Source organism: Pelodiscus sinensis, chromosome 13 (assembly GCF_049634645.1).
Source record: "Pelodiscus sinensis isolate JC-2024 chromosome 13, ASM4963464v1, whole genome shotgun sequence".
Taxonomy (NCBI): Eukaryota; Metazoa; Chordata; order Testudines; family Trionychidae; genus Pelodiscus; species Pelodiscus sinensis.
Window position 1 is genome coordinate 4,123,070 of NC_134723.1, and position 18,156 is coordinate 4,141,225.

Below are 18,156 nucleotides of genomic sequence, written 5' to 3' on the forward strand. Positions count from 1 at the left end.
TTTTACATTAGTAGTTTAGTTGGTTTGCTAAAGAGAGGCTGATTCTTATTAGAGCAATGTTATGCAACAAAATACACTAAATGTGGTACTTTTGGCTCATCAGGATACACTATTTATACACATTTAAATCATTTTATATCTTACAATAAAAGATTAATATTTACTCAGGTCAGAAAATGGTAAATAGTACACTTCTTTAGTAGATTACATTTTCACATGTGATTGCTGTCAAGCTCTATTTATGGAATGTGGAATTCAATTAAAAATGTCCCCGAACCCCAACATTTTAGTTTTATTTAACCAAAGAAAAAACAAACTTACAAGTGCTAGATACATAAGAAAAGAAGTTTATCAAAACCTGTTTGCATTTAAAACTTATTAAAACAAAGGAAGTATTATCTGTACTTGAATGGAACTATTGCTTCTGGTCACCATCTGCTCACACTTTGTCATAGAGTGGAAGAGAAAACAAGCAGGCCCTGGCTCCACCTCAACTCCCAATCATCTTAACATTTAATGAACTAATCACTGAACTGAAACAGTTGAATAAGCTGAAATGAACTAAATGTTATCTGCACAAGAGGCTATTGCTTTCCAAAGCTGGTTTACCACTTTAACAAACTGGTTAAAGTCACTTTGCCAGTGACTTCCATCAGTTTGATGATCTGACTCAGTGGCAAACATGAAATAACTTTTTCAAAATGCAAGTAATACAATAGCATATGCAAAGCTTAGATCTGAATGTACATCGTCATAAGTCCGATTTTAATGTAATACTGAGCTGGAGAGGTTATCCCTGTCACTTCTTGGGGTTTAAAATATTCTAAAAAGTCAGCAAACAATAACTGAGTTAAATGAATGAAACATATGTACAAAAAAAAATTCACAGAAATGCTGCAGAACTAAGAAGCTCCATGCAATCTATGGTGTGAATCAGTATAGGAGGTTTGACACAAAAAAGCACTTTATTAAAACAAAAAAACACCAAGAGGATATCACAATTTTACTCCATTTTCGCAAAGTTTTTACATAATGGCTATCCAGTAAATATTATAGCAGTAGCGATTTCTTGGATTGCTCAATCAAACGTGATCCGAAAACTGCGTTCCTGTTCCTTTCGGCGGCTCTCGCAAACTTTCGTCACCTCCTCCACTTTCCTCTGCAGCAGAGCTGTTGGGAGAGTGCAAAAAAACCCACAATACATGCATGTTTTTCATAAGAAGCATCCGTGGGCAGTACAGATCTGGAGGAGAGAAGAGTGTCCCAAAGACCGAGGATCAAAGGTTAAGACAGGTTTTGGAAAAGGAAGGGAGATGAAACCCAGCACAGGATACTGCTGATCTGCTCAAAGTACAGTACACTGGATGGCTAGGATGGCAGAAGAAACCAAATGGACAAGCCTAAGAGGACATTTCAGCCACTGCTCCAATCTTCCTTGCTCACCCAACTTCAATTTGATTTACGTCCGAACAACAGAAATTAATTACCTTTTCAGCATTTTTTTTTTTTTTACCAAGTCAGAAACTAAACACTTGCTAAACCTAAGTAGCCAGATCTGGCTCCGTACTTGAAAATACACAAATCACACTTCATACACTATCCTCTCAGCTCCCTTCATGACCTATAATCCATTCTGCTACAATTTTCAGTGGTTACTTAATTAACCGCTTTTTAACATCCCTAGTTACAATTGTCTAGAAAAACTGATTTGTTTTCATGAAGTGGCCCTGAAGGTGTTTTAGGGAATGGGATTTACAAACTTGTGAAGAGTCTCTGATTCTAGAAACTACACTGCACCCAGTCCCATCAATGGGACAAGCCATTTTGGCTGTCAAAGAAGGGGATATGTGATGGATGAGTATAAATAAGAACATTTGTTGAACACCCCAAGGGAACAAAAGAAGCATAAGAACCATTTAAAGGAAAAAAAATACATTTTGTAATAATAACTGCTTCTATCCCTGCTTGAGGGACTTGCCCTACCATACTAAAGTTGACATGTTGCTCTTTGAAACTTGCACATCCCGTAAAATATAGAAACTGGATTATTCAATTAATCTATGATTGAATTAATTGGGTGAACAACCATAATTTATAATACAAGAAAAATTCTCACCCGAGGGAACAAATTGCAACCCCTTTAATAATGATTTTCAAGTGAAGCAAGTAACTGTTTTACACAATGCTTAATTTCCCAGATACTTTCTGCCACTGGATGCACAGATCTGTTACTACAGGAAAGATCCCAGGAAAGCCAAGTCTCATTATGATGGCAAGCACTGGGTACTGAGAAATGAACACCTTTTAGGAATCTGGAAGCCAAATACAGCCCCAGTGTAAGCAGAATTTCTATTCAAATCAAGGGAGTTATGCCGATTTTCCACAGGAATGAGTATAAACCATTTGTTGGGGGCATCTGCGGCTTTGCAGGGTTCAGGGGGAAGCAGAGCTGGTGTACTTTAGTCCTGGAGAGTCATTACACATTACTCTACAGTGTCTCCTTGTGGCTAATGAGGTTAAGTTAAGGAGAGATGCAAACTAGCTAGAATACTCCGGATTTTTTACTGGGAGACAGATGGTTCTTGGTCATGAAAACTGTGTGTAGTAACTTAAGAAAAAACAATTAAACCCTGGAAGCATCCCAATATTTTAGTGAAAAAACCAGTCCCTAGACAGCAATCTTCCCTTTCAGAACTAAGCATAACATCTGTCCAGCATTATCTTTTCAAATTGTTACTCTGCAACTTCTGCAATGTCCCTCAGAACATGGAGTTACTGCATCTGGAGAAAGGGAACATTTGACTTCAGCTAACAGCATCAGATACAGTGTTCCTGTGCTGGAAGTCAGGAGGGGGAGAAAGCATGTGCACTCGCACAGAATAGATACTGAGATAGGAAAGCCAGTGGGGGTGGCCAAGAGCAATTAGCATTTGTGACCCCTAAAGACATTTTTCATAAAGAAAAAGGCTAATAAAAGCCCATAGTTAGTGTCTATCAACAGGAAATCCATTTTCTATGGATACATTTTAAAACACTGTTTTTCTTAAAAAATATTTAGCAAATGGCCAGGAACTTCTTCCAATAGCTACTTGTGGCCTATAGCCTTTAATGGAGCACAAAGAGAGAGGTGAATTCAATGACAATGAACTAGGTACTTGGGGAAGGCTCCTTGTGTATCTTTCTGAACTGATGTATGGTCAAGAAACACACAGAACAGAATTGCACTTAGTACTTTAACGTCATAGCAAGTTATTGTTCTGCTCAGTCCATTACCAGCACTAATCACTATCTAATTGATTTCTCAACCTTCAGTCCTTCCACTAAGCACCGAACAAAGAGGTCAGTAGAGATTGCATTTCCCCTCCTCCTTTAAGGCACCCGGTCTTCCTTCCTAAGTGCAGTTCAGACCTGACATTTTGACCAGTCTATTTCTTTACTTAAGCCGGGGGAGGAGGGGGGGGGGAGAAGACATTCATTAAGGTTCTTACCAGAGTTCTGGTCAATCCACTGCAACGAATCCATATGAGCGTTCAAAATTTTACAGATCTGCTGGAGCTGAAGAAAAATAGATGCAAGATTTTAGGCATGAGTTATTTCACTGTAGTATGTGTGTGGAAGTGAGCAAAAATAAAAGAAATACCAGTTAGACACCAGCCTGGCCTGATCCTTGCTGCAGTAGTCAGGACTAAATGAATTCTCTATACATTAAACAGTCACTTCACTCGAGTGAAGCTAGTACGAAGTAGCACAAAGCAGTATTGAGGACCTCTGGTTTGGAAAGCATCCTTGTGGCCTGGGCTCTCTTAGGCTTAGAGAGATTAGACGTGTCATACCCATAAAAGGTTTACTCTCAAGGTGGTGTAAAAGAGACTGGGAAAACTGCCTTCTCTGCATTGTTCATTAAAAGGTAAATTCTCTACTGACAAGCCAAAAGGCAAAAACTTTGCTGGGGATTGACAGGAAGCAGAAATAGGTGAGAATTCAGATCTGAATTCGAAGACGAAATGTACACCAAAACATGTTTACATACAATGTCCACCCCAAAATCTGATAGGTCTGCAAAAATCTACAATATGGTGAGAAATATTTTCCAGACTTCAAATACATTTATATACAAGAAATACAAAGTAGGCGAATAACTGTGGGAGGAAGTTTTGCACTCTCTGTTGGCAGAGTTTGTAATGTCACCGTGACCCTAGAGTAAACATATGAGCCACACTGGCTTGTGCTGGAACAAGAATTTGGTCAACAGAAAAAAAAACCTACTATAGAAAAAAAATGCTGTAAAATCCTTTTCAAATCCTGAAAATACAAAGGACATGAAGAGCATTCAGAACTACACAAGTTAAGCAGCTTGTAAGTTTTTTTACCACCTGCAGAGAGTACTAGGCTCATACTCACTGGGTCACTGGTATCGGCAGGGCCCCCAGATGTGTTCAGGTGCTCAATGATGTCTTTGAGATCCTGTGCCATACGCTTCAATTGGGCATCTATATTTTCAGCCAATTTATAGCTGCAAAGCACATGAGAGGAGATGAGGTCAGAGCACTTCAAGTCAAACAAACACCAAGCATGCTGGAAAAGTGTTTTACCTAGACATGAACCAGGCAACACCAATGTTCTTCCATAGGAGAGACACATGTGAAGACATTGGAAGCTCTTTATCATTTAAGATTCAAGAGAATATTCTCCTTATCCCTTGCCAGAGAAATAAAACAAGCCAACTGGCCCAGACCCTGCAAGACACATCTCTTGGGCACCCTCTTTGGTCACCTTACTATAATTCACCAGTTCTTGCCCTAAAATGCCTGCATGATTTGAATCATCTCACACAGTGATTCCCGAGCATCCAGGGGACTTCACTTTCAGTACTATTAAAGAGATCATTCTGAAAATTAATAGTCTGTCCTCAAATAGCTACTTGAGTCCACATCTCCCAAAGAATTCCATTTATGCTACCTAATAAAATATATTGACAGCTCTACTTCCCCATTTCTTTATCTCCACTTCCAATATGGGGAATGCAAGCCATTGGGAAGGTTATGCTCCAGAAAAAGCTATTATAGGTTGAACCTCCTAAATCCAAGACTCTCTGGTCAGGCAACATTGCTGGACCAGAAAGCCCTGGCACCTGGGAGCACAAGCTGGTTGGCAGTCCAATGGTGGGGAAGTGCTATCATTGGGACTGGGGAGCCCAGACCTGGCGCGGCAGCAGCAGGGCAGCCATCAATCCCCGTCCCTGGAAAGCCCCAGCAGCTGGGGAGCTTCGCCCCTGAAGAGCCCAGCCAGCTGGCAGAAGCAGGCCAGAGTCAAGCCTCAAGCCTTGTAGCAGCAGGGCTGGAGCCGGGCCAGCAGGAGGGAGGGGCAGTGTCCTGGAAGACCAGTGGCAGAGGACCACTCCATAGTCAGAAAATTCCCTCATTTGGGTCCGGTCAGGTCCCAAGGGTGCCAGATCAGGAATGTCCAAGCTGTATTAGTTTCCTAATCATACAGCAATCACTTATAATCCCTGTACTCCAAGTTTAGTATTTCCTGGTCGCAAATGTTACATTAGCTCTGTCATTTCAAGTGCTTAAGCAGGGTCACTTCCTTACGTTCGCTCTCGCTCCTCATCTGCATGCTGCAAGTAGATAGTCCCACTTTGTTCCTTTACAGACTCCTCCAGAGGAGTCAGCAAATCTTCCAGCTCTTTCTGTTGTGACAGGATGAAATCAAGTTCCTGATCCAACCTGCAAAAAGGCAAAAGAACAAGCGGGAGAGTTTGATGTGCTGTATGAATGCTAAAGCATCATGAAACAGCTGAAAAGAGATGGAAAGAACACTACACCAGGAAAACTAACAAGTCCTGTGGCACCTTCTAGACTAACAAATATATTGGAGCATAAGCTTTCGTGGGCAAAGACCCACTTCGTCAGATGCATGTAGTGGAAATTCCAGAGGCAGGTATAAATATACAGGTATAAGAAAAGAGTTCTAATCAAGAGAACCTTACTTTTGATTGGAACTCTTTTCTTATGCCTGTATATTTATACCTGCCTCTGAAATTTCCACTACATGCATCTGACGAAGTGGGTCTTTGCCCACGAAAGCTTATGCTCCAATATATCTGTTAGTCTAGAAGGTGCCACAGGACTTTTCGTTGTTCTTGCAGATTCAGACTAACATGGCTACCTACCCCTCAAACAGGAAAACTAAAGCACTCAGTTTCTCTCTTACCTCTTCTGATCCAGCTTCACTTTCTCCACCTCTCTGTGTAATGAAGTAATCTAAAAATCAGACAGGAACACAGAATTTAACAGACTATAGCAACAGAATTCAGGGATTATCAATAATGGTATAGGGGTAGAGAGATAGGGGAGAAATTGAGAAAAGACATGTTCTTCACATCCCCCAAAAAACACCAATGTGAGTTCAGTATCTAGATACTTTTGAAAAGCCCACTGGGTGCCTATTTGCATCTTTGGGCACCAAAATACCCGTAAAAGTCTCACCCTATCAGAAAAGCATGCCAGCTTACCTTTTCTCCATTCTCTATCAGTGTCCGATCCCAGGCATTGACCTGTGTAGCCTGGTGAAGAAAATGCTTTTCCTGATCCTCCAGTTCTAGGCTCCATTTATTAATTAGACTCTCCAGCTGGGCGTAAGTCATCACTGGGGGAGCGCTGGGATTGGGGGAGTTGAAGAGAGCATTGAGCATTATTTGAATGAATACAAATTCTAAAATGAAAAGCTATAAAGCTGACACCACAGGTAACATTAAAGGCACAGCCACTGAACTACAAACACACCCAACAGAATTGGGCCAGGATACTACTGCACTCCAATCCCAGCATCGTCTCCTTTCTTGGACGAATCTCCTCTGGTTCTTCCACTCAATATCCAATATACTGCCTGTCTTGGGAACACTCACCCTCAGTACCCACCACAGAACTAAGACACTAGGCAGTAACTCAATTGGCTGAAAGGACGCACCTGGTTGTTGTAGTTGCTATGGTAGCAGTAGAAGTCACAGCACCAAGGGTACCAGTAGTGGTCAGTGGTTTAAGATTCAAGGCAAAGCCTGTGCTAGGAGCAGAAGAAGTGCCTGGAAGGAAAGATGTAATGTCATAAAAAGGGAGGAATGAGTAGAGAGGAGGAGAAGGTCAGTTGTGATCTAGCAATTTGGACTCAAGATTGGAAATTAGGAGACATGAGTTCTATTCACAAATTACCTTGATTGTGTGACCTTAATCACTTCACACTTACCCATTTGTAAGATGTGAATAATAATACTTATCCACTTTAAGATGTTAAGAAATCTTTAGAAAGCTCTAGCCTGTATAAGCAAGAAATGGTGGTTTATTTCTCTTAGTTTTCAAATTATTTAGATATACAGAGAGAATATTGATTATAAATAAATCAATTTTGCTACAATGGACAGGGATGGACTGAAGATCTCCAAGTTCTCTTCCAACCCACATGGCTCTATTAAATGTGAGTCAGGTAATATTGAGAAAAAGACACAATGCAAGTTTTGTGCACACATCTTTCTTCCCAGATCTGCAGTACCCCAACTACTATACTGCTGAATAGCTCTACAACACATGAAACTTGTAATCTGAATCACCACTCTTCTTTTGGAACTGGATTTCCCATGAGCAGAGCTGGTGAACTAAAACATGTTTTTATAATTCTGATTAATATCCATTAATAAACACTTGAGTTATATAGCCCCTTCTGCCTCAGGATCTCAAAGCAATTTATAGCTCTTAAGGAAGCAAGCCCCAATATTTGTTGGGCAATATTATTTCACACACAAAAACAAAAAACCAAGCTATGGCACAGACAGCCAAAGTTTACAAAGGAAGTCACTGGCAGAGCTAACAGGTACTATGCTATTACTAAGTCTAGTCGGATGTCAATAAGAAGTGCAAACACCTCACTGGTTGATGGAAGTAGAGAAAAGGCTTCAAAATTCTGCATTCCCTAAGATCCAGGGCAGGGAGGAGCTAAATGCTGCCTTCCTATTAACTCAGCACTCCATCCTTGTTACCCCAACTAATCCTATTACAGCTCCTCAACCCTCCGTATTTCTCTCTCCCTTCTATCCCCTATGCAACGTTCAGCTGTGAAGCAACATTCCAACAGGACATGCAGCTAGTTCCACAGCCTCTTGAAGTGATGCTACCTATGCCTGCTGGGCAGGAAGGCTGGTGGCTGGAGAGAGAGATGCTGTGCCAGTAGCAGCAGTCCCACGCCAATCCTGTAAAACAGACTGCCAAACTCGGACACTCCCCAGATAAGACCCTTTGTGGTTTCTAGCTGTGAATACAAATCCACAATAGCTACATGGAACTGTGGAGGCAGATGGATCCCAACAGGAAACAGTGGATTGTTTTCAGATCCCAGGTAGAAAGAAACTGAGAACCATGGAGTACACATTAGTTTTAATCAGCCTGGCAGCTCCATCCCTTTCATCCTCTAGTCCTTACTGGTGGTTGTGATGGTTGCAGCAGTTGTCGTTCCAGGGACTTTTAATCCAAATCCAAGAGTACCCAGACTGGTTGTTGCAGCTGAGGTGCCACCAACTGTAAATAGAAGACAATGACATGGCTTCCTGTGTGCCCCACTGGCAAAGCATCCTGATGCCTGTTTTAGCAGTTTGTAATAGGACAGAGGCTAAATGAGAGTGAGGATTGCCAGTAACTCATTATGGAAATAACCCACTGTTGTCAAATATGTCATCCTGGATATGGCAAAACAAACAAAACACAACTTTTGCCAAATGTATTAAGCCTCACGGGGATACATTTCTTAGAAGGGCTGCCAAAATGTAAAGCAGAATTAAGTCATTAAGCTAAATTCACTTCTGGTAGAACTACATTAACTTTGATGGAGTTACACCAAGGACACGTTTGGTCCCCATGAGGTGCATGACTGACTCCACACCCATTGAGATTTTGCAACATGTAATGTAATTTGGCTGATGGGATCTGGCTAGGCTGTGCTCCTGTGAACACAGAGGGTAAAGATCTCAAAATACTGTCTGGTTTCTTCTAATGCACGTGAGCAGCTACTTCTCACTTCGGATGGCCCAGTTTTGCATGTTTGCTCTTATACAGAGAAGGGAGGTGATCCTGAAATTATGTAGTATGCATATTTACTGATGGACTCAACTTTCTGCTTTTGGGTCTTAACATCTGAAATTGCTGGACAATATTCAAACTAAGAATGTTAAGATGTGGGTAATTCACTAATTTTATCGACTACACGATTAGTCAATAAGGGAAGGCTTGCTCAGTCCCAGCTAGCACAGGGTCCAGGAGCTACCCACCCCTGCTGCGCCTCTGCAGTTTAAATGTAGCAAGGGTAGGTCCTGGAGCTGGTGCGAGCCAGGCTCAGTCCTGGCTTTTGCAAGGTGGGTCTAGCAGCCCCTGTCCGCGGACAGCTCCTCGCTGGGACCCCCACAGCTAGGGGCTGCTGCCGGAGCGGCCACCGCGGCCAGGGACTGCTTCACAGCAGCCTCCCCCATCCTCCCTCCCTACTCCATGCTGCTGCCTCCAAAATAGAGGCAGCAGTGTGTGGTGGGGGGAGGCGGCACTGGAGAGATGGTGCTGGGAAGAACCAGCTTTTAAGAACCGGCTTCTGATACAGAGGCACGGGGGGGGGGGGAGGGGAGAGAGAGAAAGAGAGCAAGTAATAGACTCCACTACCGAATAAGCCCAGGCTTATCGGGTAGTCAACTACTTGCTTACATCCCTAATTCAAACAAAAACAACTCTGGTTCACAGGGTATAGCAAGTGTTATATATGAACAAAAAGCTCCACAAAACAGTACAACCAAGGTATACTTTATCTAAAAGGTAAGACATCTAATTGCCATGGTCAAGCCAAAAGACCACCTTTTGAGGCTCTTTGCAAGGGGGGGGGCAGAGATCATGAGCAGTCTGGAAAGCTTATGACCCTATCCTCCCTAAGCAGTTGCAACCCCTCGCAACTTGGTGGTACCCGCAAACTTAATAAGTGTCCTCTCTGTGCCAATATTTAAATCATTGATGGAGATATTGGACAGAACCGGTCCCAAAACAGACCTCTGCGCAACCCCACTTGTTATGGCCTTCCACCATGATTGTGAACCGTTAACTACTCTCTGAAAACAGTTATCTAGCCAGTTACGCACCCACCTTTATAGTAGTAGCCCCATCTAAGTTGTATTTGCCTAGTTTACTGATCAGAAGATCATGAGAGATCACATCAAATGCCTTACTAAAGTCTAGGTATACCACATCCACCTCTTCTCCCTTATCCACAAGCCTTGTTATCCTATCAAATAAAGCTCTCAGATTGGTTTCACATGATTTGTTCTTTACAAATCCATGCTGGTTGTTACCTATCACCTTATTTTCTTCCAGATATTTGCAGATGAATTCCTTAATTACTTGCTCCATTATCTTTCCTGACACAGAAGTTAAACTGACTGGTCTGTAGTTTCCTAGGTTGTTCTTATTTCCCTTTTTATAGATGGGCACGATATTTGCCCTTTTTCAGTTTTCTGGAATCTCTCCTGTCTCCCATGATTTTTCAAAGATGATAGCTAACGGCTCAGATACCTCCTCTATCATCTCCTTGAGTATTCTAGGATGCATTTCATGAGGTCCCAGTGATTTGCAGACACCTAACTTTTCTATGTGATTTTTAACTTGTTCTTTTTTAATTTTATCTTCTAAACCTACCCCCTTCCCACTAGCATTCAGTATGTTAGGCATTCCTTCATCATCAGACTTCATGGTGAAGACCAAAAAAAGAGTCATTAAGCACCTCTGCCATTTCCAAGTTTCCTGTTATTGTTTCTCCCTCCTCACTGAGCAATAATTTTAGACGGAGAGCCACTTCCTAAATTTTTTATACTGACTGGCCTGGGGATGGGGGGAGCGGTGAAGACTTTGACCCCGCCTCCTCCAGAGAGAACTGCCAGCTGTTCTGAACAGCTAGTGGTCCCCTCTAGGTGCTTATGCTCCTGGCAGCAGGAGACTTCACGTGCTCCGCCCACTCCCAAGTCAATCAGGGCCAGGGGGCGCACAGGAAATCTCTCACTCCCTATCCCCACCCTGCAAGGGGCAGGCAGCACTTTCCACATGCCCCCAGTAGGGGAGGAGACTTCACGCACTCCCCCGTCCCCAGGCCCTGACTGGTCTGGGGTGGGGCAGCAGCAATGTATCTGTGGCAGATCAACGCACTTGGCAGGCCGGATCTGGTCCATAAGGCCCTTTGGTCAACACACTGTTTATACTGACCCTGCATCAACCTACCCATGCCTCTTATGGAGGTGGAATTATTAAGTTGGTGCAGTGTGCAACTTATATCAGCAGTAGCAACACTATAGTGTAGATATTTACAGCATTAGGTCAATGTAAGCTGCCTTTTGTAAAGCTGTAGCTTTGTACTGTAGATCAGGCCTGCATTCAACAGCTGTCAGCAGAGTCACTGGTATGTTCAGCCATGACAACAATAGCAGGATAGCGGACACAAAAAATTGCCACTCATCTCACATGTATTATTTTCTAGACAAAATTTTCTGTGCAATAAACAGGTGCAGCACTGATAAGATTTATGCCCGGAAGCAGATAGAGACAAGCTGATACTATCAAAGACTAAAATAGCTGTAGTTGTATCTTATTATGATTCTTCCACTTCAGGAAAAAACACCACCATCGCAGGCAGAGCCTGCCAACCTATCCTTGGACTACTACTCGTTAATATCAGGATTGCAAGAAGAACTGTTTGATAAATACTCTGTGACTTACGTGAGAGGCCTGCGGCAACAGTGGAAGTTGGTGCTGAAGAACCTGCTATTGATGCAAACAATGTAGGCCCAGACGAACCAAGAAGGGAAGGTGTGGTGGTAGCGGCTGTGGATGTTGCAGTCAAGCCTAAAATCAGAAAAAAAAATCCAAACCCATCCTTCTCTGATGCTTCAACACACATGTTCAGAGTGAACAAAGCAGAGAATGGGGACTTTGTTTGACACACTTTTTTCCATTCATCTACACTAATCTGCTTTTTACTGATGTAATCATTTTCTCCTCTGCAGCTTCTGTTTCTTTTTAAAACAATTTTCCAGCATTATGCTTCATCAGTACTTAATATATTTACAGGTTTAACCTGAAAACATCTTTACCCTCACAATCACCCATAAGCGTCTCTTTGTTTTATACTTTATGAAGAATTGTCAGATGCAGTTTTCATATGTAAAACTCTATACAAAGTGAAATTGAGCTGTACAAATAAGAATGCACTTAGAGAACTTACAGTGCTTTCAGGACTCTGACCGAAGAGCAAATCACTGTAAGACATAGTACATGCATCCACTCCTATTTTGATCTGCTCTCCACACCCCAATAAATAGAATCACTTCAGTCAGGGTAGTCAGCCCCCCTTTACTCTGACCCAACTTTCAGGCACAGTGACCTAATCACCACCTACCTCCAAGTTTGGTTCCAAATGATAAACTAGGTCCTTGGATGGTAGTAGCTGTCAATGTTCCTGTGGGTGCAGAAGTGGGTGCTGTCGAGGCCAGCATTCCAAAACTTAAACCTAGATTAAGAAATACAAGAATGAATCAAGAGCAAACAGTTCTTAAGCTGAGACCCAAAATACCAGCAATAGTCAAGTGTGAAAAACAATATCATAATTAGTAGAGCAGAAAGTATCTATTATCAGTTTATATTGATGTTTCTCTGACAGATTTAGAATCAGCACTGTCAAAGGGATTCACTAGATCTAAATAATTTTGCCTACAACAACTTTTAAGATTTGTTCTAATTCACACTAACTGTAACCAAACATCACCCACCTAGGCTCTGGACTCTCCCTTCCACCCTACATCCCAATCATACTTTTTAATGGACAAAAGACTATTACTGTAACTTTGTGCTCACATATCAAACTTGACTGTTTGCTGTCTACTTTGTCCCTGTCCAAGGTACTGGAGCTATTCTTAAATGGCCTAGGACAGGGCTACTCAACTATGGCCACTATGATACTCACAGCACATGCCGAGGGCTGCAACTTAAGTGTGGTTGCATATAGATGCAAATATATATGCAAATAGCTTCTTTCACATGGACAGGCATGAATACAAAGATTAAGCCTTAAGCTGTGGCACTAGACCCAAATGTGGCCAATGTGAGCCAGTCAGCACCTCTCAGGTTCTGTCACAAGGCTAAGCAGCCAGCCCTTCCCACAATGCCCTGGCTCTCCCAGCACCTGCTCCCTGGGGGCTAGAAATGCCAACACTCTGTACCCATCTGTTCCAGCCAGCCCGTCCGCTTGCATCTGTCAATGCTCACCCCACCCCACCTGGGAGATGCTTCGGCGTTGTGGAGTGCGTTCCCATTGGAGGCCGCATGTTGAGCTCCACGTAAACCCAAACCGTACCGTGGGCCGCAAACAACTGGGCTGCACGCAACCCGCAGGTTGAGTAGCCCTGGCTTAGGAAGTATCAGCAATTGACTAATGCAAGGTCTTTTTACTCACAAGGTCTCTTCTTATTTCTGAAGAGAACTGTTTTTACAAATGCAACCAATTTACAACAAATTATTTCAGTCCTTTGATGCCAAGCCCCAACACTTAAGGAAAACAGTTCTAACAAAAGATGTTTATCTATGATGGTCCCAGTACTTTGGTACCAGCCCTTTTTCACATAGTTTGTGGAACTGATCGCAAAGATATTCCAGGTCCTGCAATATCAAGATCAAATCATCCCACTGTCATCTCTGCAGTTTTGTTTCTTTCTGAACTCTTATTTTATCCCATCATGTGTGTGTCTAGATCAGGCATGTCCAAAGTCCGGCCCGCGGGCCAATTGCAGCCCGTGTTCCGGTTTAATATGGCCCCACAGGTAATTTGGCAATATCTATCTTTCATGGCCCCCAACGAATCCATATGTATTGAGATGAATACATTGTAAAATCTCAGTTAATGTCAGTTGGTCTAAATCAGTTATAAATATATTTGGACACAACATGTATACTTGGTGTTATGGTCCTGTTCATATTTTTTGAACTTAAAAGTTGACAGACAACCTTTATTACCAATAATATGTAATGTACTTTACAATGTTCCTGACATATATTTCAGCTTCCTGGATTTTTTTTTCATTTGGCCTTCAGATATGAAAGGCAGAGTGATTTAACACCTGTTTAGATTTGTCATCCAGGTGACGAAATGAAAAGTATGCCGTTTGCAATAAACTTTGCATAAAATAGTTAATTTGCATTTAATTTTAATGGTTCAAAGAATGTCAGGCAAAATGGTCGGCCCTCACGCATGTTCACTTCATCAAATCTGGCCCTCTTTGAAAAAAGTTTGGACACCCCTGGTCTAGATACTCACTCAGAAGATATGAACAAATCAGTAGCACAAGATTTCATGAGATAAGCCTGCAGACCACTCATCACAGCATTGCAGTGTTATAATCCAGCGCTATGAAAAATAAATTTCCTCTGAGAAGTAATCTACAAAAGAGACAGCTGCTCATGAACCAAGCTGGACTAACTAAACCACAAACTGATTTATTGACTCAAGGCATGCTCACACACTATTATTTCCCATTAGAGCAATCTGCAACAGTGAACACTGCTGCTAAAATTCTACTTGTGTGCATTTTCTAAATTTCATGTCTGACTGCCATAAAAAAAAAAAAGAGTTGGCTTTTATCTATGGACATTTAGGATGCAAAATATACTCTATAATTCCGTGACATTATTGAGACCTTCTTCACTGTATATGAAAAAATGTTACAAGTAACTGGTGACTTCAGGAATGTACATATTAGAAAACTGTGTCTTCTAGCACTGGTTCCATTTCACACCAGACTGAAACAGAAGATTTCAGTATCCATTTCTCAAAAGAGCCATCAATTCACTTGCATTATTAGAACTTTCAATGGGCAAATACCATTCTATTTACAGCGCTTCAGAAGTCAGCTGACTAGAGGAACTTTAATATGGAGTAGCACTGTTAACAGTTGAACTCCCAATTCAAGATCTGACACTTACCTGTGGACTGTCCCCCAAGACTGAAGGCAGGGGGGGGTTGTGCAGTAGTTGCAGCAATGGTGGCAGCAGCTGGGGTTGCTCCAAAACTTAACCCTGTAGGTGCTATTTGCTGAGTTGTATTTCCCACAGAGCTGATACTAAAGTTTGGGGTTCCAGTCTGAGCTGTTCCGCTGCTGGCAAAACTGAACCCTCCAGTTGCTCCAGCTTGGGGGGTGGTGGTTGCGACGGTAACGGCGGCAGTGGGGCCAAAGGCAAAACCAGAAGGTGCTATTTGACTTGATGACACGCTGCTAGGTATAGAGCTGGTAAGGGCAGTACTGTTAGCAAGTCCAAACCCCCCTGTGATTCCTGTAGTCTGAGTGGTGCCACTGCTGCCCAAGTTTAACTTTGGTACATTTCCCCTAGACAGGACAAAAAAAACAAAACAAGCAAAATAAACTAACCTGTTCAGGACATAGTCCAGCAGAATGCTGAAGGATAGGGGTTTTTTTAATAGCAGAGTTTCAGGAAGGTGACCTTTTACCAGAATTCTTTGAAGAGCATTAGATTTAATGTCAAAGAGATTGTAGCTCAATTCTAACACGCTGTATAAAAACCCCTGTCATGCCTTAACACCACTTACCTTGAGAATTCCTTAATTACCTTCTCTTAGTAAAAGACTACACTTTCTGCATCATTTGGAATATCTGGAACAACTGCTCTCCTTCTGTGTGTCAAGCACCTATCTTTCTTCTTTTGAATTCCCCACAAGACTCAATCCTTGGCTTTCTATTTGGATTCTCTCCACTATCACTCCCAATACATTTTTTAAAAATTTACAAAAAAAACCCCCAAATCCTCAATGATAGCAACTCATGAGAACAAGAACAGATGTTTCTTCCAGTTAGCTCTTACCCTAAAGAGAATACGTTTCCTGCTGGGGCTGCAGTTGATGTGGCCGGTGATCCAAAAGTGAATCCAGAAGCCTGCGCAGAAGTAGCAGGGGTCGTCAAAGAGAACAGACCCGTAGACTGGGTACTTGCTGGAGTCTGAGTTGGTGTCCCAAAACTGAATCCAGTTCCAGCCCCAGGTGTGGAAAAGGAATATCCTGCTGGTGCTGTGGTAGTTGCTGTCTTTGGCGTACCAAAGCTGAACCCTCCCCCAGCAGAACTAGATCCAAAGTTAAACTGACTCATGATGATTTCTGACTCTGAGAAGAAAAAAATAATAATTAAAAAAACACCCAGTTGTCCATCACATACTGTACCACCCCAATTTCTGTCTGGATAAGGAATTCTGCTGTTTTGTGCAACTACACATCATGGTAGGTGATGAAATGCAGTTAACATGATTCACTTTCAGTGCGCTACTGAGCTGTACCTTGCAGAATAAGGACTATTTCAAGACTTTCGTTTTTCCCATAGATATGTCTACCAGCTACAAACTAATTCACCCCCCTCACCCAAAGGCTACATAACACATGTTAATTTAAGAATCTGACAGTAACTTATAGGCATTACAATCCTGTTTAATTAGCTAACCCAGCGTTTCCCAAACTATAGGCCGCGGCTCGATACCGGGCCGCAGAAAAAAAGTACCGGGCCTCAGTGTGGTTGCTGGGGTGTTCCGGGCTCCCGGAGTGCCTGGTCTCCCAAGCCCTTGGCCGGCCTGGGAGGAGTCTGCAGCTGGATCTTCCGGCTCCTGGCAGATGCTTAGCTAGGGGAGGGGAGAAGGAGGAGGGGAGAGCCGGCTATCAGAGAAGGGGAGAAGGAGGAGGGGAGAGCCGGCTATCAGAAGCAGCACTGGATGGGGGAATCCAGGCAAGCCAGGGAGATTGGGGGAGGGGCAGCTGGCGGAAGCAGAGCTGGGCAGGGGGCTGGCCGGGGAAGATTGGGAGGAGTATGGGAGAAGCGGCCGCTGGAAGCAGGGCTTGCCTGGGGCATCGGAATTGTCCGCGAGAGATTGGTGGGCTGGCGGAAGCAGGGCTGCCGGGGGGCATGAGGTCAGGGGTAGGAGCTGGCCAGGGAAGATGGGGGGGGGGGGGGGAGAGAAGCGGCTGCCGGAAGCAGGGCTGGACGCGGGCAGCGGGACTGGCCAAGGGAGATTGGGAGGAGAAGCAGGGGAGACCTGGCTGTCCGGGAGGGGGCGGGGGGCAGTGGGGCCAGGGAGGCGGCGGGGGGCCGTGGGGCCAGGGAGGCGGCGGGGGGCCGTGGGGCTGGGGGAGACCTGGCTGCCCGGGAGGGGGCGGGGGGCAGTGGGGCCAGGGAGGGGGCGGGGGGCAGTGGGGCTGGGGGAGACCTGGCTGCCCGGGAGGGGGCGGGGGGCAGTGGGGCTGGGGGAGACCTGGCTGCCCGGGAGGGGGCGGGGGGCAGTGGGGCCAGGGAGGGGGCGGGGGGCAGTGGGGCCAGGGAGGGGGCGGGGGGGGCCAGGGAGGGGGCGGGGGGTAGTGGGGCCAGGGAGGGGGCAGTGGGGCCAGGGAGGGGGCGGGGGGCCGTGGGGCTGGCCGTCACTGTTCCCAATCTCAGGGGAAGGGCCGAGCCCGCCATCCTAACGGGGGAGATGAAGGCAGCGACGCGCCCTTGCAAAATGCACCCTGGCAGGGTCCAGACGCGCCGCGACTCGCCCGCAGCACGTGTCCCGGGGACGGATCCCGCAGGTCGCACCTGGGTGGGGGTGGATCTCGCGGCTGCAGGCACCACGGAGAACCCCCCCCGCCGTGAGCCGCCCCATCACCCCGAGAAGCCACGTGCTGGGCCCGTGGCCCCGGGGGCCGGGCAGAGGGAAGCGCTCTGCCCCCAAGGCCAGCCCCCCCCCGGCTGCTGCCAGGCACAGGCCTCACCCCCCCCCCCGTCTAAATGTGACTGTGGGGGGAGGGGTGGGGCGGGGCCGGTTCCCCGCTCGGGCGGCGGCAGGACGCGCGGGGCCACAGGGGCCCGTCAGGCCGGTCCCCGCCCGAGCCCCGCGGCGCCTCAGGGCCCAGCCCCCCACCGTTCTCCGCTGCCTCACCAGTCGCGCGCGCCTCTCCTAACGGGCTGCGCGCGGGCGTGTGACGACGGCAGCGGGCGGCGCGACACTTCGACGTGCGGGCGGCGGCGGCGAGCCCAGCCCCGCCCCTCTCCCGCCCAGCCCGCCAATCCCC

General features: G+C 45.0%; 1 protein-coding gene across 3 annotated transcripts; it reads right to left on the reverse strand.

Annotated features, from left to right (window-relative positions):
- Window positions 1–277: 277 nt before the first annotated feature.
- On the reverse strand, window positions 278–18,147 carry NUP62CL (nucleoporin 62 C-terminal like). Of its 3 annotated transcripts, none has more exons than XM_075896698.1 (14): window positions 18,024–18,147; window positions 16,616–16,733; window positions 15,933–16,227; window positions 15,039–15,439; window positions 12,463–12,573; window positions 11,784–11,909; window positions 8,472–8,567; window positions 6,973–7,084; window positions 6,518–6,662; window positions 6,217–6,266; window positions 5,595–5,729; window positions 4,402–4,513; window positions 3,489–3,555; window positions 278–1,170 (listed from the first exon to the last, which is right to left on the reverse strand). In XM_075896698.1, exons 3-14 carry the CDS (start codon window positions 16,211–16,213, stop codon window positions 1,079–1,081), a joined length of 1,728 nt encoding a protein of 575 aa, XP_075752813.1. In that variant the 5' UTR covers window positions 16,214–16,227; window positions 16,616–16,733; window positions 18,024–18,147; the 3' UTR covers window positions 278–1,078. The 3 variants fall into 3 exon arrangements, with proteins under 3 accessions (XP_075752813.1, XP_075752814.1, XP_075752815.1); XM_075896699.1 differs by lacking the exon at window positions 18,024–18,147 and adding an exon at window positions 17,681–17,934; XM_075896700.1 differs by lacking the exon at window positions 16,616–16,733 and having other exon boundaries at window positions 18,024–18,124.
- Window positions 18,148–18,156: the final 9 nt, after the last annotated feature.